At 44.5% G+C, this 23,136-nt stretch overlaps 4 protein-coding genes across 5 annotated transcripts; all 4 read right to left on the minus strand.

Moving 5' to 3' along the window:
* Positions 1–2,087: 2,087 nt before the first annotated feature.
* On the minus strand, positions 2,088–9,196 carry LOC108057287 (nucleolar protein dao-5). The gene is made up of 3 exons (XM_017141486.3): positions 8,876–9,196; positions 3,561–4,458; positions 2,088–2,848 (listed from the first exon to the last, which is right to left on the minus strand). Exons 2-3 carry the CDS (start codon positions 4,444–4,446, stop codon positions 2,304–2,306), a joined length of 1,431 nt encoding a protein of 476 aa, XP_016996975.3. The 5' UTR covers positions 4,447–4,458; positions 8,876–9,196; the 3' UTR covers positions 2,088–2,303.
* Positions 9,197–10,697: 1,501 nt separating this feature from the next.
* On the minus strand, positions 10,698–13,511 carry VhaAC39-1 (V-type proton ATPase subunit VhaAC39-1). Its single transcript, XM_017141488.3, has 3 exons — positions 13,130–13,511; positions 11,958–12,466; positions 10,698–11,626 (listed from the first exon to the last, which is right to left on the minus strand). Exons 1-3 carry the CDS (start codon positions 13,254–13,256, stop codon positions 11,210–11,212), a joined length of 1,053 nt encoding a protein of 350 aa, XP_016996977.1. The 5' UTR covers positions 13,257–13,511; the 3' UTR covers positions 10,698–11,209.
* Positions 13,512–14,164: 653 nt separating this feature from the next.
* LOC108057245 (peptide transporter family 1-like) lies at positions 14,165–16,119 on the minus strand. Its single transcript, XM_017141419.3, has 3 exons — positions 16,071–16,119; positions 15,633–15,860; positions 14,165–14,928 (listed from the first exon to the last, which is right to left on the minus strand). The coding sequence occupies exons 1-3, from the start codon at positions 16,117–16,119 to the stop codon at positions 14,165–14,167; spliced, it is 1,041 nt and encodes a 346-aa protein (XP_016996908.3).
* LOC108057276 (peptide transporter family 1) lies at positions 15,990–22,820 on the minus strand. Of its 2 annotated transcripts, XM_017141470.3 has the most exons (6): positions 22,644–22,820; positions 21,938–21,996; positions 18,543–18,907; positions 18,395–18,473; positions 17,328–18,331; positions 15,990–17,191 (listed from the first exon to the last, which is right to left on the minus strand). In XM_017141470.3, the coding sequence occupies exons 2-6, from the start codon at positions 21,954–21,956 to the stop codon at positions 16,199–16,201; spliced, it is 2,460 nt and encodes an 819-aa protein (XP_016996959.2). In that variant the 5' UTR covers positions 21,957–21,996; positions 22,644–22,820; the 3' UTR covers positions 15,990–16,198. The 2 variants fall into 2 exon arrangements, with proteins under 2 accessions (XP_016996959.2, XP_016996958.2); XM_017141469.3 differs by lacking the exons at positions 21,938–21,996; positions 22,644–22,820 and adding an exon at positions 18,983–19,031.
* Between the last annotated feature and the right edge of the window lie 316 nt (positions 22,821–23,136).

The raw sequence follows: 23,136 nt of genomic DNA on the forward strand, positions 1-23,136 counted from the left end.
AACGGCACACGAAACGAACCACACAAACATATATCCTAGATCAGAGAAAACACAACCTGAGAACCTGAATTTCCACTTCCTGACCCATTTCGCATACACTACTAACACGATCATTTGCGATTACATATACAAATTACCTATCAGATGGATATGGTTGGGTATACAAAGCTACTTGGATACAAATATATCTTATATGATTATATATCCCTATTATACCTATATGTATACAAACTATATACGATGGAATATTTACACACACGTTTTACTCCGTGCCATTTGAGTGCGATAAGTTAAGTTAAACCAATCTTTACGAATTTCGGACAAGTTGAGCTGCATTTTGATGGGAATCCATAAGACTAGAGGTACACTTGTTCTTATATATCATTTAGGTGTGATACGCGAACGGAGTTTCCTACCTATCTGTCTCTTATAGTTTGCCCTTCGTACTACATTCTACTTTCCATTTCGCTCCGTTCGAATCAAATCAAAACGGCGGGTGAAGAACACCTAGGATTCCCATGCGAAAACCAAAACCACTTTTTTGACTTACAAAATTCTTTACAAATCAAAAACGATACTGTAGCTGATTCTATTATACACGAATATACATGAATAGTTATCCAACATTTTTTGATGTACGTTAAACATTTATGATATGTGTGTGTGTGTTGCAAGAAACCTCTATTTGTAATTGATATCCATATTTATACATACATATATACTTATATATACATATATACCTATATTGAACGACAATTTGCTCTTCTCCCGAATTAATTCCGAGTGATTTCAAAGTTTCCGGGCAAAGCAATTGATTTAGGTAAGCAAAGGCAATGATGGTTCCGCGTGGAAATATAGTACATACACATATACTATACTTAGAAACCCACGATTTAGTACGTATGCATACGCATTTGTAATTCATAATTTTTTTTGTGAAACCTTCATTCAATCAAATTGAATGGACACTTTTAACCATAAATAAATATTTTACTCTATGTGTACAATTTAATTACAGCTTATATATGCATTAACCGCAAGTATTTTAATGGGAATGGTAAAGGAAATTGGTGGGGGGTGGTGGGTTAATTAGGGGTTCCGGGGATGGAGATGGAGATGACGCCTAGCCACATAAATGCAACGCATAGTTTCCAATTAAAAGTTACTCCTTCCTTCCCTCGGAATTCGACAAATGGCCCGGCACTTAATCAACGCAGCTTCACGACCTCCAAAAATGTTGTTTTCTCCCGTGCCCAAAGTTCCAGAAAGGACTAAGGCGAAAGTGAGGCCAAAGCCCCATAAATGACTAATCAAAATGCCAGCGATGCCGAGATCCCGCAAAAAAAGGGGGGATAAAGGAAAAAACTAAAGGATAGCTGGCTGTGAATATTAATTATGCCGCTTCCACGGCGGCCCTCTTCTATCGACACGCAGGAAACGGAAGTAGAAAGGCCCCAGTCATCCTTCAGGCGGGGAAAAGGAGTAAATTTACTTTTAATTAGGACCCAGATATGTGATATGGGTAGACAGAGGCCATTCAAATATTATAGTTGCAAGTGGTAAGTTCTGTAGACAAAGGGGACTAATACCAGAAGGTATTACACATTTTAAAGGTCTAATGAACTAGGAAGAGGATATACTTTTTAAGGACACTTGCTGTTGGCTAGAATTTACGGCCACCTTTGGCTCTGCCATTTTGCGAATCAAACGTAAGCCTCATTGTCATCTGCATACATCTGGTTAAAATATCAAATGCCACTCCTGTGATTTGTGGCGAATTAAAGTTCTGGCCAAGATGTCCTTTTATTGTACATCATGTCAACTTCAGGCGGCCTGCGGCTAATTCCACAATGCAGCTGGAATTTCGATGCAAATTAAATCTAATCAAAGTTGAGGGCCCGGGCCGGAAAATTTGCCACAAGAGTGAAAACAGCAGCCTACTACTGCTGCTGCTGCAAACCTCAATCAAATCAGAAATTTTGGCCGCAAAATGTGCGAGGAGTGCGGACTACGGACTGCAACAACCGGAAAAAGGCAGCGCATTCCGATTTAGATGTAAATGAAGCGAAAGCTGAAAGCCTACCGAGTTTGGTAGTAAATTTTCGACTTTTATTCGTTTTTAAATTTTAAATAAATTATTGCTTCGAATAAATAGATGAAATAAATAAGTGAAATCTGAAAGGGGGCGGGGACCCTTAGGCGCTAAACGAACTACAAACTATATCTATATTCCTCCGACCAGCTGCGGCGGTACAAGGTATTTACACTGTTGCCCAGCATGTTGGCAAACTCGCGCTGGCCGCTCAGTTGAAAAAATCCAGGATGCCGTTGAGCAGCTCGTAGGCGAATCCTGTCTCGTCCGTCGCCTCGGCGGCGGCCTTCTTCTTCTTGTTCTTTTTCGCCTTCTTGGACTTCTTGGACTTGGGCGTGGTGGAGTCATCGGCGGCGGATGCGGGTGACGGAGTCACCACCTCTCCTTCGACCGGAGCCACTGCAGCGACGGCAGCGGCTGCCTCGCCGGCGGCAGGAGCCTCTGAATCGTCCTTGCTCTGCACCTGTCCCTCGGTGTTCGTCGTGGTCGAGGTCGAGGTCGAGGTCGTCTGGCCATCGACACTCACATGCTCACGGGTCTGATCCACCGCCGCCGGCTTCTTCACCGGCTTCTCGTCCTCGTCGTCATCGAGCTCGTCCAGCAGTCCGGCCAAGCTGAAGCCACCGTAGTCGGCCTCCTCGGGCGCCTCGGCCTCGTCGTCATCAGCATAGTCCTCGGTGTCGTCGTCGTCATCCGTATCCGCATCGTTGTCGCTGTCATAATCGTCCTCCTCATCCTCGTCATCGTCGCCACCAGCTGGGAAAATTCAAACCCGGATCATTAGAAATGCAGATTAGAACACAGAGAACAAACGACGCAGCTTCCCAATAACTATGGTAGTCTGCATTTGGTATAAAATATTAATAAAAATAGTTTTTAAATTTCTAGAGAATTGGGAACCAGGCTATAAGGTTTAAGCAATATGGTTTTATCGAGAAGCCAGCCAATTTTTGATTTTTTATAAGGGGTTACATCACATTCTTTTGCAATAAAATATAATAGAAATCAAATGAGCCAGTTTAATGTCAATCGATTAGAAAGTTTTATGTACAGAAACAAAAAGTTTTTTTAAACTTGGGTAAAAATTGTCACAAATGCAAAATAAATGAAAAATAACTGCTAACAATCTAATAAACTGATCCCTATTAATTTTCGACTGATTTAGAAAATGTAACCATATTTAAATAAACAAAATGGTATTTAAAGATCAAAAGATAACCCACGAATTATTCGAATTACAGATCCTTGGAATTTAGAATGTTTGTTGATTTTAAAATTACTTGTTTCATAATGAAAATGGATAGTAATTAGCCAATTCCTATAATAATTTTTTGGTGTCTAACGTAGCCTTAAATTTTTAGAGTTTATCCCAAAAATTAATAATAAAAAAAGTAAAATAAACATAAATGCAAGGCTCTTTTTCTGGGGTAAGCCCAATCGAGCTGTGCCTCCCAAGATCCCCGCTCACCGGCAAATCCAAAGAGGTCGTCATCGTCGTCGTCATCGTCATCCGAGCTGGGCTTCGCGGGCAGCGGCTCCGCCTCGGCCACCCGGAGACCCTCGGGTCCGAACTTGAAGCAGGAGACGCGCAGGGAGGCCTCCACCTCGTCGTCGGCGCGCAGCTCGAAGGCCAGGCAGGCCTTGAAGTCCTTGGAGTCCTTGGCGCGGGACAGGCCGTAGACCTTGCCGCAGAACTGCGAGTAGCCGCCGGGGAGGCCGACGCAGATGGGGCGGGCCCGCTTGCTGGAGATGCGCCGGGAGGCCAGGGTGATGTCGCCGTACTTCAGGGACACGCTCATCTCGTCGTTGCCCAGGTAGGCAATCTTGGCGCAACCAGGTCCGCTGGGCAGCAGGGGCAGGCCGAACTTGCGGCAGCAGTCGCAGTGGGTCTCCGAGCACTTGCAGAACTTGCTGATCGGATTCTCAGGCTTGGCGGTGGTCGGGGCCTTGGTGGGCTTGGCGGCCAGAGTGGTGGCCACTGCCGGAGCAGCTGCCTCGGCGGGAACGGCGGCTTCTGAGGCGGCAGCAGCAGCTGCCTCGGGAACTGGGGCCACCGCATTCGGGGTCTCCACATCGCCGCTGGCAATCTCATTGGCACTCTCGTCGATCAGCGAGGCCGGCGTCACGGCATCAGCCACTGCAGCAGACACCTCATCCGCCACATCCTCGACCTTGGGCGGCTCCGATTCTGGGGGCGCCACATTCGGATCGATCTCCTCGGGCGGCAGATCCAGCTGCTTGAAGTTCTCCGATATCTTGTCCGTGCGCCGGAAGACGGTCTTGGCCTCCAGCTGGAGGAGGGAGGCACTGGCCACCAGGAGCAGCATCAGCAGCATGTTCCGCGAACTGGTCATCTTGTCGGGAAACTGCAATAAGAGATCCAAAAGGAAAATTAGATATGAATATAGAAGCGACATTAGCGAAAGAGAAAAGCCTAATTTACTACTCTTATTTAAAACTAGATATAAATTTCACTTCAAAGAAATTTAAAAAAAATTAAACCACAATAATAAAACTCTTAAAAAGCTAATCCTTTTGAGAAAAGACATATTTTGCAAGTACATTGAAAATTCAAAAAAAATAATTAATTAAAAAATAAATAGTTAATCACCTAAAATGTTTAAATAAATTGTATCCCATATTTTCTACTTTTATTCAATTATTTTAAAATTAAATCATGCATGTTAATAAGCTTTCTTTTAAATATTACGTTTTTTGTATTTAACTCAAATATGCAATTCAAATCTTTGAATTCCACACGAAGATAATTAAGTTTTTAAATATAAAATTATTTTTAGTGCAGCATTATTATTAAGCTAATTTCGATAATATTTATATTTCATATTTTAAAGCCACTATTTAGTGTGCTCTTTAAGCCATCTCAATAAAATATAAAAACGAGAACGGCGGCGATTTGTTTTTTATTTCTCTGCGTAGGCAGAATCCGAATCGGAATCTGAATCCGAATTCGAAATCGAAATCGCAGTCAAAGTGGAGCGGTTGAGGAAGGCGAAGGTGGGTACAAAAACCGAGAGGTATTCCAAAAGTCAACAGCTCGGAAATCGCTTTCAAGTGGCCAGCGATTAAATTTCACCGCATTCTTCCTCCTCTTTTTCGGCCGCCTCGTATTTTGCAAAAGAAATGAATTTAAATAAATATTGACATAATTTCTTTCACTTCTTTTGCTCCCCGATTCGTTTCCATCTCAGCCTCCCTCCTATTCCCCTTCCCCCTGCACTTCCCCCACCAAATGCAAAGTAAACAAATTAACAGCGAAAATCAATGGCTTTGAAAACTAAAAACCGAATATAACAACAGGCCGCGAAGAGACAAAAAACGAGAGTGAAATCTCTCCGCAGAGTTATTTAATTGACGAATTGGGTTAGGCTCATTAGAATACCATACCATACCATACCATATCGTACCACTCTGAAATTCATTCATTTCCTAAGAGCCAACAAGTTGGAGCTCGTTGCCAACTCAAACTTGGCTTTTATTTTTGGTTTTTTTTTCTTATTTTTGGGTGGCAGGGGGAGTCACCGATGGCAAAGTGAAATTTTAGCTATTGACTCATTTACCTCAAGTGCTTAAAGGCAGTGAGGGGGGGAGGAGGAGGATTTCGGAGCGCCCCAAGATGTCCAAATCAATTAGCGGCTCTTAACTGGAGCTCAACTGGCGGAGAAACCCAAAAGGTTCAGACCAGAGCAGAACTATTTAAAGATGAATATGTATAATGGTTTGGGAAAAAGTTGGGTGGGGCCAAAATCTTCTGGCTGAAAGAAGTTACTTCATCTGAAACATCTGAGGTACTTTTCTATGAATTAATATTTAGCTCTTGATCTAATCCCTAATTTAGATATTAGATTACAGATTACAGATTTCTAATTTTATTTTAAATAAAAATGTAAATATAACCTTAATCATAGATTTCACTAGTTTCACCCATGAGTATTACGCATTTGTTAAAGGTTTTGGCCCCATACTGTGTGCGTTATGGTTTCCCCCATTACTCGCCACTTCATTCATAACATATTCATACACATATTTCACATTGTTCTCCATGGACAATTTGTGTAATCTTGAATGGGACCCCCGCCAAAATACTTTGGCCACATGCGATGATGGTAATCCATTCTTTCATAACTGGCTTATTACCGAGTATTATCTGCCTTCCATTGCCCACCCATTCTAATGGTGCCCATTTCCTTACATCATTTCCATTTCCAACTGCATCATTTGTGTCTGGAAACGGTAAATAATATACAGAAATCCAGAAATCTCGACCAGCTGAACCTGCTCCATGTTCCACTTTCATTTTTCTGGGCACCGCCTCCTTGCCCCTCCCTCCGCTTCTTGGCCCTCTTGAATGGTACGTGGCCCACAGCACAGTACAACACAGCACAGCATGATGATATGTGGTATCTGGACATTCCATTCCATTGATGACCTTCCGCTTGGGCGGGACAACAAACACCATTTGTGACCCAGTTGGTGGCTATTTGGGCAAAGAAAGTGTGTGTGGCTAAATATGGCCAAAGTGGCCAAAGTCTCGATTCGAGTCCGAGTCCAAGAACGAGTGCCCGTAATAATGTCAGTGGCATTGGCAGTAGCCTGGTCAATACCAATGACAGTAGACCAACTTGCTGGAGATTCCTGAGGCCAAAGCCGACAATATTGTTGTTCTTTTAAATTAAGTTATATCAAATGGGATTTCATTTAATAATAGCAATATTAAGTTAAATATTTATATTATATGTTTTACATATATATTGTATTTTATTAAATTGGGTACAGATCTTGAGTTTAATTTAGTAAGAACCCACTGTATCCCCCACTTGATGCTCTCTAAGTAAAATTGCAGCATGTCTGCACTTTGATGGTGCACTGACTTACTGACTTCTTAATAATTTCACCACAGGCTGGGCCAAAAATTCCAATACGTAATCGGGGCCCTCGAAAGTCCAGTTTTGGGTCCCCCAATTTGCATATCGCATTTGGAGACGAGGTATATAAAAAAGAGTCCACGTGTGTGCCCCCTCTCACTCCCACTTTATGTTTGTTTTCGAACATTTTCGAATTTTGTCAATAAATTATAACGGTTGTGAAAAGTTATTAGCATTAATTAATTATTAAACGCATAGGAAAATAGAAAGTGAAACACAGTGAGTAGTGTTTTTTTTTCTTTTATCGGAAATTATCATAACACAATCTGAATTTTTTGTTTTTTTTTTGGGTGGAGGGGGTTTGCTCATCGAAAACGAAATCGAACTGTTAATTATTCAGTGCGACAGCGAAAGTGATGCAAAAATTCCAAAAAATAAAAATTTCTTTCAATTTTGGGTTTTCTTTATACCCCATCTCGCCTTGTTCGCCCATTATAATGATATTTCTTGTTTATTTTTTCCCCTTTTTTTTGGCTTTGGATGCTACGGCATCTGTGCTTCTAATCCACGGTCGGTGATTACGAAACCAGCGAGCTTCGATTATGCTAAACAGTTTGTCAGACTTTACATCCTTCAGCGCGGTTTATATAACGCCATATACCGAGTCATCGAATAAACCCAACGGAATTTGCATAATTTTTGTCCGACCTTTGTTTTTGTTTTTTCGGCTGCTGTGAGATTTTTTGATTTTTCTGCCTGATTTGTTTTTTCTGTCTTGGCCGTCTGTGTTACCACTTTCTTCTGCCTGTGTGTGGGTGAAATCGGTGGGCAACGGCAACAGCAACAACACAAAGCGAAGAGGAGGTAAAAATCAAAGTTACCATAATAATGATGGCCATGTCGAGAGACCTATGCCAAAATTAAGGTTAAGTTCTTTAATGCAGCCAACGGTGAAATTTTCTGTTTGCCATGGGCGTGGGGTGGGTGTAGAAAAGGGGGTGAAGCGGGGGCAGCGGTCGGCATTTCCGGTCAAGGCTGACCCGATGGACCAGAAAATTAGCCCGCTTTGAGCTGGTAAACCTTGGATTCCATCGATGGGATCGACACAAAGCCAGAAAGAGTTAATGTTTTTGTGTTCAACCCTTTTGTAATGCTGGCATTATTTGGAAAATATCTTAAGCTGTGTTTAATACAAAATAAACTTGTCCTATATCTTGTAATATTGAAGGTAAACCCTTAAAAACACAAAACCCCTACAAAGAATGAATATTCTGAAAATAAAAGACCTGCTACGAATTCCCTACTTTTCTTTACAACGATTTTCTTGGGAGATTACTGGCTTTTCGGATGGGTTTCGGTTATCCAGCTGGCTTTGGTCATCAATTAGCCAAGAGCCTCCACCAGCCACCTGAGCCACAAGTTGGTCTTTTGGACCAGCTGGGCAACAATCGGACAGACAGTTCCACTTTCCAGCACCTGAGACTTTGGACAGCGAAGAATGCGGCGATGGCGATGGTGATGGGTTGTAGAAAGTAAAACGAAGAACTCGAACTCAAACGAACGCTCGACGCGTTTCTTTTGTTTTGCCAAATTCAAATAAGTTAATGACAAGGAAAGAAGAACGCACAGCACAAACAGAAGCGGATGGCCAGCTACGTAGATGGAGATCTGGAGAGTTAGGAGCGGCGGCGGGTCTTCAAGCAGGGGGTATTTGGATATACTCGCAAAGTGGGGGCCAAACTGGTTGACACAATTCCACAATTCCACGCCGACTGGCGACTTTTACGTGCAATTGTGCCTCTTTGGCCGTCTGTCTTTGGCTTTGGTTTTTCCAACTACCAATGCTCATCATTATTGGCCCACTTGCGGGTCGACCGCATTTCAGTCTATATAAATTTACCTATGGGTTCGTTATCCTGGTATCCTGGTGTGGGCTATTTCAGCTGCTGATCCGACACACTTCCGTATTTCACTTGGAACACAAAAAAAACTATAGCACTCCGTGGGTGTAAAAAAAAAAGTAGTAAGATTTGAACTTGGCTTGGCGCGCGTGATGATGGTTGATGCTTTTCGGTTGATTTTCCCGCTTTGCCAGGAAGTCCGATGCTGCGCTGCTCTTTATAAGACTGAAGACTGAACTCAACGCTCGGGGACGCGGAACTCGACTGCGCGGACTTGGAGCCACCAGGCCGAGTTATGGGCGATTCCACGGCGACTCCACGACTCCCCAGCTGATCGAACCAACAACACAACGGCAAACAGCAGCTTTCTTTTCGCATCGAACGTGTTCGGGGTTCGGGGTTCGTCGGCTCTAACGCACAGACACCTGCTCTATAGAGCTATGGTTATGGTATAGGTACTGGCATAGGTATAGGTATAGTACGCACTAGGCCAAGATCCATATGGATGGCAAAGGCCTAACGGTAATGCGCCGATCTATGGGCACGTAGCACGTAGCACGCTGCATGCAATTAACCCACGACACAGAAAGAAAAGCTATAGATTTCCTATTGACTCTGCATACACAAAGCTGATCTTAATCCTCATGTTCGGCCAAGTTATATTGGCCTAATACAGTTATATAATGGAGAGTTTTGCCTTCCTTGTCTTGGATAATTAAATGTTGATTAAGACAAAGATAAAAGATAAGTATTATCATTAACTACTAGGTATCTTAAGTAAATATAATTAATTTTTAAAGATTTCGCGAATATTAACAACGGAATAAGTAAAATATTAAAAACTAGACTTAACTAAACTGAATTAAACAAGTTAAAAAAAACATAGATTATTCTTCCTCTTTCTTGGATTTTTTTTTAACCTTCTGATAAATTTCTTTGTCTAGGTATGTGATCCCCCGATGACAAGTATTGCAGTGGACACACCCTGAGAGTATGGAAACCTTGAACTCCGCCAGCAGACAAAGAATATCTTGACATCCTTGAACACTCCACACACCTTAAACCTACGTGATCAGTTAGTTTCAACTGACTTCTTTATGAATTTCTACAATTTATGAAGCGATCCTGTCAGAGTCATTCATTCTTATTCGCATTTATCATGCATACTTCAGATGACTAAGAGCGATTAATCAGTGCTAAAGACCGTAGAGCTGGAAATCAAAGTACCAGTTACTTTAAAAATACAACGTGTTGTTAAAGGAAAGCTTTAATAGTTTCAAATCAAAGTAATCAACATTTTGAAACTTCCTATGAAGATCATTTGTGTGAAAGAAACCGTATTTTCATCCTGCTGAAGAGCATCTTTTTAGATGTGCTTTCTACGGAAACCCACTTGAAATCATTCGATACCCAATAACTCGTTTGACGTCTTATCCAATTTTTATGTAACCCCATAACGACCCGTGATTTTTTCTCCGATCGATTGACATTTCGAGCTTTGGCTAATGAAGCATCCGAAAGACTTGCAGACACAAGAGAAAATATGTATTAAAGTAAAATTAGAAGAAAAATGTGTTTGATTATGCAAAAAAAAAAACAAGAAAGTTGCTATCAGAGGCAATCGCCAGAGTGACAGCTATATAACTGGGTTTTGGCCAGGCCAATGAATCCATTTAAGCTAACTTTAGTATTCTCATCCCTCTCACTTGATTAAATCAAATTTAGGTCACGTTTTACAAGACTCTCTATTAGCGAACTAAAAGATCCATCTCGTTTGGGGCAAAATAGGGAGGCACATAAATGAGTTATTAGACAGAACCGTTTAAGGGAATGTTTGAAAACATGTTTTAATAATTGATTTATCATTCACATATGTAGTTTTTGTATAAGTATGCATTTTCTATATAGTAGTTAACATATGGTGCTGATGCTTTCCTTTCTCTACATTCAATTTGAACTGTTTTCGTTCCGTTCGATAATTATACATATGTACACAAACACGAAGCCCTGAAGGGACACTAGGGGTCTCCCGAATACATATTATATAGTTATCTATTGGGCCAATGCTGACAACAATCGGGGAGGAGCGGCGGAATCGGATAAATCTTTAGGTCCGGGTCTGAACACTTGACAAAAACTTGCCAGGACCGGCAATAATACTCGCAACAAAACTACATACAAACGTACAGACACAGTATCATAATATAATATACATTAAACAATTGAATAACAAGGGTAGGGGACAAACAAAAAAAAAACGCATATCGAAAGGCAGGAAAAAAAAACGTATAATATTATGTATATGCCAAATGGTTAGCGATCATCTAGCGCGCTTAGAAGATGGGTATGTAGTTGTCGATCTTTGCGCGGTGCTTCTGGGCAACGCACTCGGCGATCCAGACGATGTTGCGGCACTCCTGCTCCTTGAGCTTGAGGTACGCGTAGAAGACTCCGAAGTGGAACTGCTGCAAGAAGGCGTACACGTTCAGCTTGACCTCGTGCTCGAAGAACTTGTCCTCCAGCGTCTTGTCGCCGGGATTGTTGCCGGATCCGTCGAACAGGGCGGCGTACTCCGCGTAATACTCGGCCACGGTCTTCACCTGCTCGTAGTCGTCGGCGCGAGCCAGAGCGGCCAGGCCGTCGGGGTACATCTTGCCGCAGTTGGGATACAGCTTGGCACGGTCGTCCTTGGACAGCTCGGTGCCGAAGGAGTTGATGGTGATGATGATCGCACGACGATCGGCCTCAAACTGCAATGGCAGATTATCATCACATTATTATTAACGTTTTTTATGGATAATTGGAATTAATAGCAAATAAGTGAATACATTCTAGCTTGAAGATATTATTTTGATGCGTTTCGTACTACATGACTGCAGTCCACAGTGATTTATCTCTAGTTAACCATTAAAGATCCTAAAAAAGTAGTATCGAAAGCATACATAACCACACATTGATAACTTAATTGCCTTACAATTTCCTTGAGATTTCGTGCCCTAAACTAAAATCTAATCAACTTCAGTTTCTATTTAAACTTCTAGCTTATGATATCCCCCCGATAGAGAAAGTACAGCCACTCACAGCCAGGATCTCGCACATGACGTCGGCGGTGGCGCCACCCATGTTCTTGCAAAAGTTGTAGAACGCCTCCAGATAGGCCTTGTAGAGGGTGTTGCGGATGATCTCGATGTTCATCTCGTCCAGATCCTGCTCGGAGATGCAGTCGACGAAGAAGGGCGCCAGAGGCGTGTCCACCAGCACGGCGTTGTACAGCTCGGCGGGCGTAGAAGCCACATGGATGGCCTCCATCTGCTCGAAGCTGCCCAGTGGGTGGCACTTGGGGATCAGCTCAGAGATGGGTCGCTGGTGCAGCGTGCCGGTGATCAGCAGGATGATGTTGTCGATCATGTAGCCGTAGGTGATGAAGTCCAGGAAGTTGGACAGCGGCTCCACAGCGTGGTTCCGCATGTGCTGGAACTCGATGACCAGCTTTTCGCGCAGCTTGTCGTCGATGACGGAGACCGACAGAGGGGAGGGCTCGTTGGCCAGGAAGCTGCCATAGTCCGTTCCCTGCAGATGCAGCTTGAGATCTGTAAAATGGGGGAAGAAACGGTTAGAATCCTATTTTGACAAGCTAAATATATTAGAAAAGAAAATGGTTTTGCAGGAATTTTGAGAAGGGCTATTCGAATTCTGTTTTAATTTAATAGAACTTGATTATTTTGACTTATTTTTATAAATGATTTTCATAAGTAGATATGTATGTAAGGCTAAAAAGACGTTTTTAAAGTCTTTACAAGAAGGATTATTACAAGTTTAATTCAAGAATGGGATATAACACTAAGGTGAAACCATAAAATTGGACTACATTTCTTATACAGTGAATAAATTCAAATAAAAGTGGGTAGTTCTAGGCTAGTTTTTAAAGACCATGGAATCAGTCAGTGCCTAGCAAACTGTGGATTCTATGGCTGCTATGTGATAACACTCCAGCTGACCGTGTGTTCCTGGGATTGAGAACCTGTACTCCTGGGAAATCCAGGAAAAGTGACTAAAAGCCAGGTTGAAAAACCAGTTGGAAAACGTCAACAAATCACAAGACAAGCTTACACACACCGGCGCAGAGATATATTAACAGCAGTGCATGTATACACACACGCACGCCTCTGTTATCGCTGGTCATGTGACCCAGGGGCGTGTGGGAAAATGGGGTTTTACGGGGGGCTGCTCTGCCAATGGGCTCTGGTACTCACCCTCCAAGGTCTCGCACTGCACCAGGTTCAGATAGTCGGCCTGCTTCAGGATGCCGCACTTGAAGCCCCGGCACAGACCCTCCAGATATCCATTATCGATGTTGAACATAAAACCCGAGCTGTTCATCTTGATGACACACGCACACACACACGCAGAGGGGAGCTGGCTGGAAGTTGAAGAGGTGCAGAATTCCACTGGATTTCTGGCTTGGTGGATTCCTTTCTATTTGGCTGCTCTCGCTCGACCGAAAGTTGCGCGAATTGTGTGGCGAAGGGCGTGCAGTTCGAAACGGAGCGACGGTGAAAATTCAACCTTTTTTCTCTATCGATCGACAAGTCATATGATTTCCAGCTCTTCCTCTTCTTGTTGGTTTTTTTCTCGGCCAAGTGTCAGCGCAGAAGTGCCTAAAAAAGGCCGAATGTCAGGTGACGGCGTGCGCCTTACAGCACGCTGTTAAGTCCGCCGCTGGTCTGGCAACGCCCCGTGACTTTGAATTTGAATTTCATGTTGTTACTTTATTTTTCTTTGTTTATCGCTGAAAAACATAAAAAAAGAAGGCATAAATCATGTTTTTATTTGCCGAGCAGTTATTTATTTAATAGGTGCTCTAAAATAAAGTTAATTTATACCGAAATAAAAGAATCCAAAAAATCCACTGTAACATGAAAATGTTAAATTTAATAAAGAGGTTTTTTACGTTTATTTGAAAACTATATTTAAAAACCTACGACTTTTTTGCGTATAAATTTATTAAATTATTCCTGTCTTGCAATTAAAAATTACTGATTTAAATAAGGTAATAATTCACCAAGTAAAAATCGTTAAAAATTGTGTGCTGCTTATCAAAAAATCAAGATTATTGTAGAATTCTTATAAATTCGTATAATAAAACACATTTAAATTAATGCAACTATTTATTTTCTCAGTTTCCCATGGATCCAAATAAAGTATCATTTTTTATGCAGTATTTTATATATATTTCTTTAAGTACACGAAAAGGAGCCAACACAGATATGTAGATTTTACAATACGTCTCATTCCCGCTTGAATCGGTCGAGATCCTGCCACTTGCGTTCCCGACGCCTGGCCCTGATCCTCTCGGCGAGGGCCGCCACCTCGTCGTAGGGCTTGTAGTAGTACGAGACGAACATGAAGATCAGCATGTCGACGAACATGAGGCCGGCGAACAAGAAGAACTCGCTGGCCTGCGACTCGAAGAACTTGAGCTCCGCGATCACCACGACGATGACGTTGCCAAAGGCCACCGTGAGCAGCCAGCAGGCCTGCAGGACGCTCTTCATGCTGGGCGGCGACTGGGAGTAGGAGAAGCCCAGCCCCGTCACCGAGAACATCACCTCGCCGAGGGTCATCACCACGTACTGCGGCACCAGCCAGAGCATGTGCATCGAATTGGGGCTGGTCACCTCGACCAGGCGCGACACGAAGGCGCCGTGGCTCTGGCCAATCAGCAGGGCGTAGACGCCCCCGGCCCGCAGCTCCACTTGGGTGAGATTCTGGTCCGCCACCTGGACCAGGTAGTCGCCCGTGTTCAGCTCGTAGAGTTCGTGATTGCGGGCCGGCAGGTCCAGGGCCACCGTCTCCGCGGACTCCTCCGTCCAAACCACCCGCGTGGTGGCCAGCAGATTGGCCAGGGTGCGCACAAAGGCCCACGAGCGGTTGGACTTCTGCACCTCGTCCTCGTACCAGAACTTCCCGATCGCGTGCGAGGGTCGCAGGAAGAGCGAGTGGGCGGTGGCCTCGTACAGTTGCTGGGTGCCGCCCTCCACAGAGGAGCAACCTGGGGTGTAAACAGGTAATTATTATAACCAACGAGTAAAAAATATGAGCTCTATGCTTTTACTACCAAAGATCAGAAGGAAACTTCCTGTATGACCTATCTAGGTTTAAAACCCACTTTTAGTTTAACATTCGGTTGCGTTTCTTAATAAAATGTAATGCAAATTAACTACCACAAATTTAGAAAAAATATTTCGTTTATTTAATTTTAATTTTATTTAATTTCATTTTAATGAAAAAGGTTGTTTTTAACTTTTACTGCTAACATTTATATTACTATTATTTAAGAAAAAAAAAGTTTAATTTGTTGTAAACTTGGAAAGCAGTTTGGACTGAACCTAAAATAATCACCACTTTGATAAAGTTCACAAAAATATTTCAACAGTATTTACAAAAATGTAAAACACCTTTGGATTCTTATGAGACATTTCCAGCCAACCGACGTCATTAGTTAAAACAGATTAATTGGCGATCCTAAATCTCTAGCTATTTCTGAGGTAGCACCTGATATCTTTTAATGACGTGAGCTTAGAAATGAATTTAATCTGTGGTGTCACACTTATCTCTACAGAAACTACTACTCGCTGGTGTCAAAAAGTCCCAGTTGGATTCAAGTTCTGAACAATAAATTCATTTCGAAAATATAGAATCGATTTTGGTCCTTAGCTGCGAGGGAGGATAGCAATTTCTTATATCATAGCTCACCTTCGGTCAGGCTCTCCACGGTGTAGGTGAACTTGAAGGTGCCATCGCTACTCGTGGCCACACTGCCCGAATAGTAGTAGTCCAGACCCCTCAGGGTGAAGCTCTCCCGGGCTCCCAGGTTCGTGCTGAAGCGATACTCGCAGTCGGGAATGCCGCTGAAGACCCGAAGCTGGGTATTGCCACTACTCGGGATCAGCGGGTAAGTGCGCTGCAAGGAAGGTATATTCCCTATATAAGTACATTACTATACCCCTACTATCCTCCTGGAATCTCCTAAATGATCATCCTATAGAGACTAACACAAGATCACAGTTCAGATAGAAAGAAACACGAAAGACAGACAAACAAGCAGCGGGCTATAATAATAGTTTTCTTTTATTAGATTAACTAGATGGATGTCTTTTCATATGCAACAACGCCCGGCGGGGCTTCACTTACACTTAGCTTGGAAATGGACAGAGGCCACTAAGGATTCACATCTACACATCTACAAGTACAAATACATATAATACACAACGCAGGAGCGAGCAGGAGGAATCAGATCAGATCAGATCAGGTCAGTGGATCTACTCGTCGATGTCCTTGCCCTTGTTCTCCACTCCCCCCTCGAGGGGCGGGATCTCGGTGGCCTTGGTGGCATCGCCCGCCGTCAGCGGCTGGGTCTCCTCCTCCTTCTTGTTGGGATCATTGGGCACATAGTAGTAGGCCATCACCATGAAGATCAGCATGTCGGCGAACATAAGGCCGGCGAACAAGAAGAACTCGCTGGCCTGCGATTCGAAGAGGGCCGCCTCGGCGATGATGACCACGATGACGTTGCCAAAGGCCACAGTCAGTAGCCAGCAGGCCTGCAGGACACTCTTCATGCTGGGCGGCGCCTGGGCGTAGGAGAACTCCAGTCCGGTCACCGAGAACATCACCTCGCCGAGGGTCATGACCACGTACTGCGGCACCAGCCAGAGGATGTTCATCGAATTCGGCTCCGTCACCTCCACCAGCTGGCCCACGAGCCCGTCGCTGATCAGCAGTGTGTAGACTCCGCCGGTGTGGACATTGAATCGCCCCACAACCGCCTCGCCCACCAGGACCTCGTACTCTGCCGAATTCACCCGGGTGAGGTTCGTCTTGGCGGCCAGATCCTCGAAGGCCGTCTCCTGCTTGGAGACACTTCGCCAGTAGATCGTCTGCGTCTGCGGTACATTGGCCACGTTCCGGATCAGCGGATGGCTCTCGCTGGGCTTGTCCACGAAGTCCTCCTCCCAGAAGTGCGAGGTGCTGATATTCGTGGGGTTGAGGAACAGCGACCAGGCCTTCTTGTCGGTCAGCGTTTTAGTGGCCCCCACGACATTGTTGGTGCAGGCCGGATCCTGGCTGGTCAGCGAGTACACCAGGTTCAACGAGCTGGGCACGTAGAGCTCCTTGTTCGTATAGGCATTCAGCGAGGGCACCGTCACGCTCTCCACGCCCTCGAGGTTCGAGGTGAAGGTGTAGGCACAGTTCTCCGGATTGAAGATGCGCAGCTGGATGTTCTGGCTGTAGGGCAGGTCGGGATAGGTTTTCTAGCGACAGCAAGGCGTGCAACGAGAAAGAAGGGGAAAGTGCGGGTGCAGGTGCAGGTGAAAATACAGAACAATACGGTATGTCTTACTAAGCAAAGCTATTTGATAGAGGGCCTAAAATTCAAATTAAACTCACCTCCAGATTGAGCTCCACCACGCCGGAAATAATGAAGGCAATGCCGGCCAGGATGCCGCCCATGGTGAGCTTCTGCAGCGGTCGACTGATGCCCACGAGTCTCAACAGCGGATAGAAGGCCACATCGTACAGGGGGATGAAGAGCAGGATGAGCAGCGGATTGAGCACCTGCAGCTGGTCGGGCTTGATGTCCCAGGAGCCCATGTCGCCGTCCATGCGGGTGGCCTGGAAGGTCCAGCGGGAGCCCTGCTGATCGAAAAGTGCCCAGAAGACGGGCAGCGGCAGGTAGAGGAAGAGCACCCTCATCAGCACCTTCACATCGTCGATCAACTGGCGGTCGTACTTGGAGTCCGCATAGTCCAGCCAGTGCTCTCGGGGATTGGTCTTCTTCTCCCTGCACTTGGTCGTGATGGCCGTCCAGATGGTGCTGCTCACCAGCACCACCATATTCCCTGCCGGCGGCTTCATCTTGTAGAGGGATCGTCCCAGAACGAAGACGATCACCGATACGATCATCAGCACGGCGGGCACTCCAAAGGCCAAGGGATAGCAGTTGATGTCGTCGAAGCAGGAGACGTCCTCGCGAAGAATCGGCGTCACGGTGGTGGAGATCAGCGATCCGGCATTGATCGAGAAGTAGAAGAGCGAGAAGAACGAGGTGATCTGCTTCACCTGCTCCGGCACCTTGAACTGATCGCCGCCGAATGCCGATACGCAGGGCTTAATGCCGCCCGATCCGAGGGCAATTAGCGCCAGGCCCAGCATCGTGAACGTCTCCATGGGCAGGTTGAGGGGTCCGATGGCGCCCAGGGTCAGCAGCACCGATCCGCATATGTACACCAGGGATAGATACAGGATCGTCTTGAATTTGCCCAGCCAGGAGTCCGAGATGATGGCACCGAAAACGCAGAGGAAGTACACGAACATGGTGAAGACGTGGAAGACCACGGTGGCGGTGTCGTCGGAATAGCCCAGAACTCGACTCAGATAGAGGACCAGAACAGCTATGAGTAGAAGAGCATACGATTAGCAGAGATTCTATAGAGGATCTAAACGGATAAACCCACTTCTCATGCCGTAGTAGTTGAAACGCTCGCAGAATTCGTTGCTGATGATGAAGAACACCGACTTGGGGTAGGGCAGTTTCTGAGGATCAATGGGGTAGAGTCCTGATTAGTTCGAGTTTGGATTAGGGGAGGATTAATAAGGAATTACCTTCTGCTGTCCCTCGGCCTCGGAGACGTTCTTGAAGTCACTGGCCTCCTGCAGCTCCTTGCCATTCTGCTCCGGCTCCTTGCCATTCTTCAGCGGTTCCGCGGAGATCTCGGGCAACTTCTTGGCCTCCACCAATGCCTTGCCATTGCTCTCGACGGCGGGTGGACTGTCTGCAATCGGGGTAGAGTCTTCTACGATCGGAGCACTGGGGGTAGAGTCTTCTACGATCGCAGTACTGGGTGTAAAGTCTTCTACGGGCGCAGGACTCGGGGTAGAGTCTTCTACGATCGGAGCACTGGGGGTAGAGTCTTCTCCAACCACAGCTCTTGGCGAGGGATTCGATGGTTCAGCCGCAGGCTGTATTTCTGTGGAGGAAAGAGAATACAGGATACAGGTTTAGAACCGTGTACTTGGTGCTCGGAAGTTGGGAGAGAGCCCACCCAGCAGGGGTACTTGCTCCGCCGGCCGTTCCATTTCGTCTGCCCACACAGACTCGCCAGTGATCTACTAGATCAGCGACATTTCATCAGAACAGGTAAGGCGGTGGCCTTGTGCTTGACACCTCCGCCGCAGATAAGGACTGCTCTATATTTGGCCAGGCCTTTACTGCGCCCGTGGGCGTGTGAATTCGGTGGCCCGGCATAAATTTAGCAGCATTAGTGCTTTACAGCGGTGGCAGACAGCCAAGATAGCCGGGGCAGATAGCTCTCTCGGGGATCGCCGCCTATTCGCCACTTTGACAACTTGACAGAGAGCATGGCTTTCCACTCCATAAATCACATGCTGATTACCGACGATGCTGCGTCTGAATGTCTGGCGGGGCTTAAATGGTCATGTCCATGTGGATTGAATGGTAATTGCTCATGGTCATGGCCATGTTCGGATAACTGGATGGGGATCTGCATCTGAATCTGGATCCGATCGGTGTTCAATGGGATCAGGAAGCCAACTGGGAAAGTCCCCAATGACTGCCCGTGAATGACGACCTTATCTAGGTGCGATATCCAGAATCGGTTCGGTTCGGTTCGGTTCGTGGCTAATCCATCGATGCTTTATCAGCGTTTATGGCCGCCATTTGAGGCAGTAATGTAGCCATCACATGGCACCATAAACCGTGGAAACAATGCTATTGCACGCACTACACTCCACATCAAACATCCATTAACATAAAACGCCTTATCGCGCAGGGAAACACAAATATACAAAATATACGAGTACCAGACGTGTACAGCATTGACCCGCTTCGGTGGCCGTTTGAAGTCGGGAGACCAGACTAAATCCACTCAAATCCACTCATTCATTCATTCCCAGTCGCCTATAATAATGGTATATAGTGCCAGGGATCTGTGTCAATGTCGCCAAGGATGGAGATCTTCGATCAAGCGATAGGGGAAATCAAAAGTTACCTAGCCTGATTGGAATTTACAGCGAGGTAATTAAAAAATAAATATGATGAGGGCTTTTCCTATAAATAATAAGATAAGCCTGGTATGTCTCGAGTGCAGTTGTAAAGAGTCGCAGAGAAGTGCTGTGAAAGTGTTCTCAATTTCACTTTCTCGAGATTTCTTTTTGAAAAGCTTTTAGGTTTTGGGAGTTGCATAGTTTGGGAGAGAAGTTGATTGATTGATTGGTGGGTACTTAGATGGTTACGCATGAGCGTAGGTATTTAGATGGACAGCCCTTTAAGATTGTTCAATTAACCTTATATAAAAGGCAATAAATAAAGACAATTAAGGCAGACTTTATAGGTAAGAAGTGATATATGATGGAGTAATCAGTATAGGATATTTACTAAATTATAAGTTCCCGAACTCAATGGAAGATCCAGCAAGTGCGTACGTGCCTGTTCAAGTGGCTCTTCGATGACTTTGCAGATCGGATGGGGCGGTACTGGGTGCTATGATATGACGACGTTCCCTGCGCTATCGGCATCGTTATCGCTGTCGCTATTGTTCACCGATTGCCAATCGAATCGGTTGTAAATTTAGCACCGACCCAATATCGTAATCGCCATAGAGAGGATCTAAATGTAGAGTATCCACCGGTGTATCGGCGATTCCATCTGATTTACAAGCGATTAGGTCGGAATGATAAGCGGGGCAGAAAGGGGGTTTCGGCCCACTTTTAATTACAAATGTTTCTTTTTTTTGCTCTGAAGAAACAGAATTATTCAATGGAAGTTGTCAGTGAGTGTGCTGGTGGTAGATAAGTTTGTGTTTTCGGTAGTGCGCAAACTTTGATTGTCTTGTTCCGTTCGAAATGGCAATTATAGTCCCCCGATAGCGTTACCGCCCCAACCAATTCGGCCAAGTTCTGGTCCCAAAGTGAGCAACCCAATATGAAATACCAAATACCGAATACCAGGTAAATTGCTCACTAATTGCAAGCAGTTGCACCAAAGTACAGGCATTCTCCAGCTCTCCCAGCGATTTGTCAGCCAATTGTTCGCGTGGGGAATACCAAACAAAATCGCATTCGCAATCGGAATGGGAATCGCAATCGCAGTCACAGGCTTTAAACACCCGCAATGGCAGTTGCTGTCTATGAATATGCAAATGAAGCCGGCGGTTGACATTGAAATGCAGGCACCAACCACACAATTATACAAATTAGAAAATAGAAAAAATATATAATGTAAGCAAGGCGAGTTTTTTATTTTGTTTTTGATTTAGGCAAGGTCTGTCCGTGCCATTTGACCAAGTTTGGTGGTTCTCTTTTTGGGGACCGGCAAAATCGAATACGCATTTGGACCTGGCTGTTGTTGTGGTCGTGGAGGTGCTCAAGTGGCTAAAACTATAACCCGGGGCAAAGCACTCCAGATGGAAGTCCCTTATCGGAGCGATTAGATTTGCGGACTGCACACGCTGCCAAGAGAGTTTCTGGTAATCGCTCCTCCGCTCTGTCACTAATGCCAATAAGTGTCCCCAGATATTCCGCTAATCTTTACTACTTGAACGTTACCCAACGGCCTATATTTAAGGGAAAAACGGCCGCAATAAATTAAGCAAAAGTGCCAGCACAATCTGGAGGCGCGGGGACTTTTCGGTAAAATAAATTGCATATCGAAAAAACGGAACCATGACTCAAAGGCTGAACTCAAGTGCATATAAAAGGAAAAACCAAAGTTTCCCATTGATAAGAAACGGAATAGCAACCTTAAACCCCATTCGAATACTCAAAGATCATAGTCACGGAATCAATTAATATAAAACGCAGTGGAATTCATTGCAATACCGAATGTCACCATATATAGTATCTACGGACTACGTCATACGACTACGATATATGTATCTCCAAAATATGGGCCATAAATCTCGGTTCACTGATCTGTATAATTACCCACCTTGCTGTAAAAACTATAATTATGAAGCTAGGTTTTTTGTGATTAGCATTACCATTTTCTTTATCCGTCATGTTGGGAATCCGTGGATCGCTTTACATCCGTTACGCGTCACTTGAAATCGAAGAGAAATATGGCATTTATTTAAAAATCATTACGTTGTACGGTGTATAATATGTAGGACGGGTTGCATAAACTCAAGCTTTCTTTTTAATGGACAAAAAAAAGTAGAATACTTGTGTTTTTTATTTACATTGAGAAACAACAGATATGACAAAAACAAAAAAGTAATAATCCTCGCCTGCGGTTCAATGAGCCAAAAATCGGTGATCAAAAAAGGGTAAGACGAATATTTAATGGAAAATTGCCTGGCTATAAAATAATAAAATTGATCTCACGACATGGGAAATATATATGTTTATCAAGTAGAAAAACTATGATCTCAATTGATGTTTAATGGGTTATTAATTGATTTTAAATGTGAACTGAGAAATATTAATAAAAATATCTTTAGCTATTTGTATTTAGCTGTTATAAGGAAGTAATTTAAGATATGTAATGATATCAGTCAAATGTTTCTACTAAACCTCAATACTAAAACGCTCTGTGAACACAATTTAGGATTAAAAGGATTTTAAAATCTTAAAAAAGTGTTTTTGAAAAGTTTTCAACTTTTTTATTGCTTTTAATTTGTATTTATTGTCTCTTTTCAACCGTTGCTGCTTTTATTGTTCATTGCATTTCGCGCACTCGTAACTCACATTAAAACATTTAACAACTGCAAAAAAATATAGAACGCACGTCGGATCGGATGGGATCGGTTTGGAATCGGTTCGGGATTGGTTTCTGAATCGGTTTTCAATCGAATCGAATCGAGTAGAGTAGGGTTGAGCGACCACGTCCGCTAGCGGCGATCAACAGCCTCAGACTGAAGTAGACTGGCGACGAGCTTTGCTAAGAAGCCGTTAACGGTTATGTTGTGCAGCTCCGCCCTCTGCCCGCTGCGACTGCGCGCGTGCTCGGCCGCTGCCTCGGTCGGCGTCGCTGCCAGCGCCGAAGGATGACAAAAAGCGTTAAAACTACATAGTGATAAGCCTAATCGCTGTGTTATCGACAGCCAAGTGGAAGTATTTACGGCCCGGTGTTCGCTTACCCACAATGAATGAAGCCGCAGCTTGTTATTTATGGCCCACTACTAACCACCGAAATAACCCCCTCTCCTTTTTAACTCCCCCCTAACCGCCACCTGTCGAT

The sequence above is a fragment of the Drosophila takahashii genome, chromosome X (genome assembly GCF_030179915.1).
Source record: "Drosophila takahashii strain IR98-3 E-12201 chromosome X, DtakHiC1v2, whole genome shotgun sequence".
NCBI classification, from domain to species: domain Eukaryota; kingdom Metazoa; phylum Arthropoda; class Insecta; order Diptera; family Drosophilidae; genus Drosophila; species Drosophila takahashii.

What these genes read in the sequence shown, in the direction of transcription:
- LOC108057287 (XM_017141486.3), bottom strand. Translation starts at nt 4,446, where the DNA reads ATGACCAGTTCGCGGAACATGCTGCTGATGCTGCTCCTGGTGGCCAGT. An exon ending in CGACCTCTTTGGATTTGCCG is followed by an intron (nt 2,849 to 3,560) that starts GTGAGCGGGGAT and finishes GAATTTTCCCAG; the next exon opens with CTGGTGGCGACGATGACGAG.
- LOC108057245 (XM_017141419.3), bottom strand. Translation starts at nt 16,119, where the DNA reads ATGTGTAGATGTGAATCCTTAGTGGCCTCTGTCCATTTCCAAGCTAAG. An exon ending in TGTCCATTTCCAAGCTAAGT is followed by an intron (nt 15,861 to 16,070) that starts GTAAGTGAAGCC and finishes GTACTTATATAG; the next exon opens with GGAATATACCTTCCTTGCAG. An exon ending in CGTGGAGAGCCTGACCGAAG is followed by an intron (nt 14,929 to 15,632) that starts GTGAGCTATGAT and finishes TTTACACCCCAG; the next exon opens with GTTGCTCCTCTGTGGAGGGC.
- VhaAC39-1 (XM_017141488.3), bottom strand. Translation starts at nt 13,256, where the DNA reads ATGAACAGCTCGGGTTTTATGTTCAACATCGATAATGGATATCTGGAG. An exon ending in GCAGTGCGAGACCTTGGAGG is followed by an intron (nt 12,467 to 13,129) that starts GTGAGTACCAGA and finishes CCCATTTTACAG; the next exon opens with ATCTCAAGCTGCATCTGCAG. An exon ending in TCATGTGCGAGATCCTGGCT is followed by an intron (nt 11,627 to 11,957) that starts GTGAGTGGCTGT and finishes CTGCCATTGCAG; the next exon opens with TTTGAGGCCGATCGTCGTGC.
- LOC108057276 (XM_017141469.3), bottom strand. Translation starts at nt 19,016, where the DNA reads ATGGAACGGCCGGCGGAGCAAGTACCCCTGCTGG. An exon ending in AGGCCGAGGGACAGCAGAAG is followed by an intron (nt 18,474 to 18,542) that starts GTAATTCCTTAT and finishes ATTGATCCTCAG; the next exon opens with AAACTGCCCTACCCCAAGTC. An exon ending in CAACTACTACGGCATGAGAA is followed by an intron (nt 18,332 to 18,394) that starts GTGGGTTTATCC and finishes TTCTACTCATAG; the next exon opens with CTGTTCTGGTCCTCTATCTG.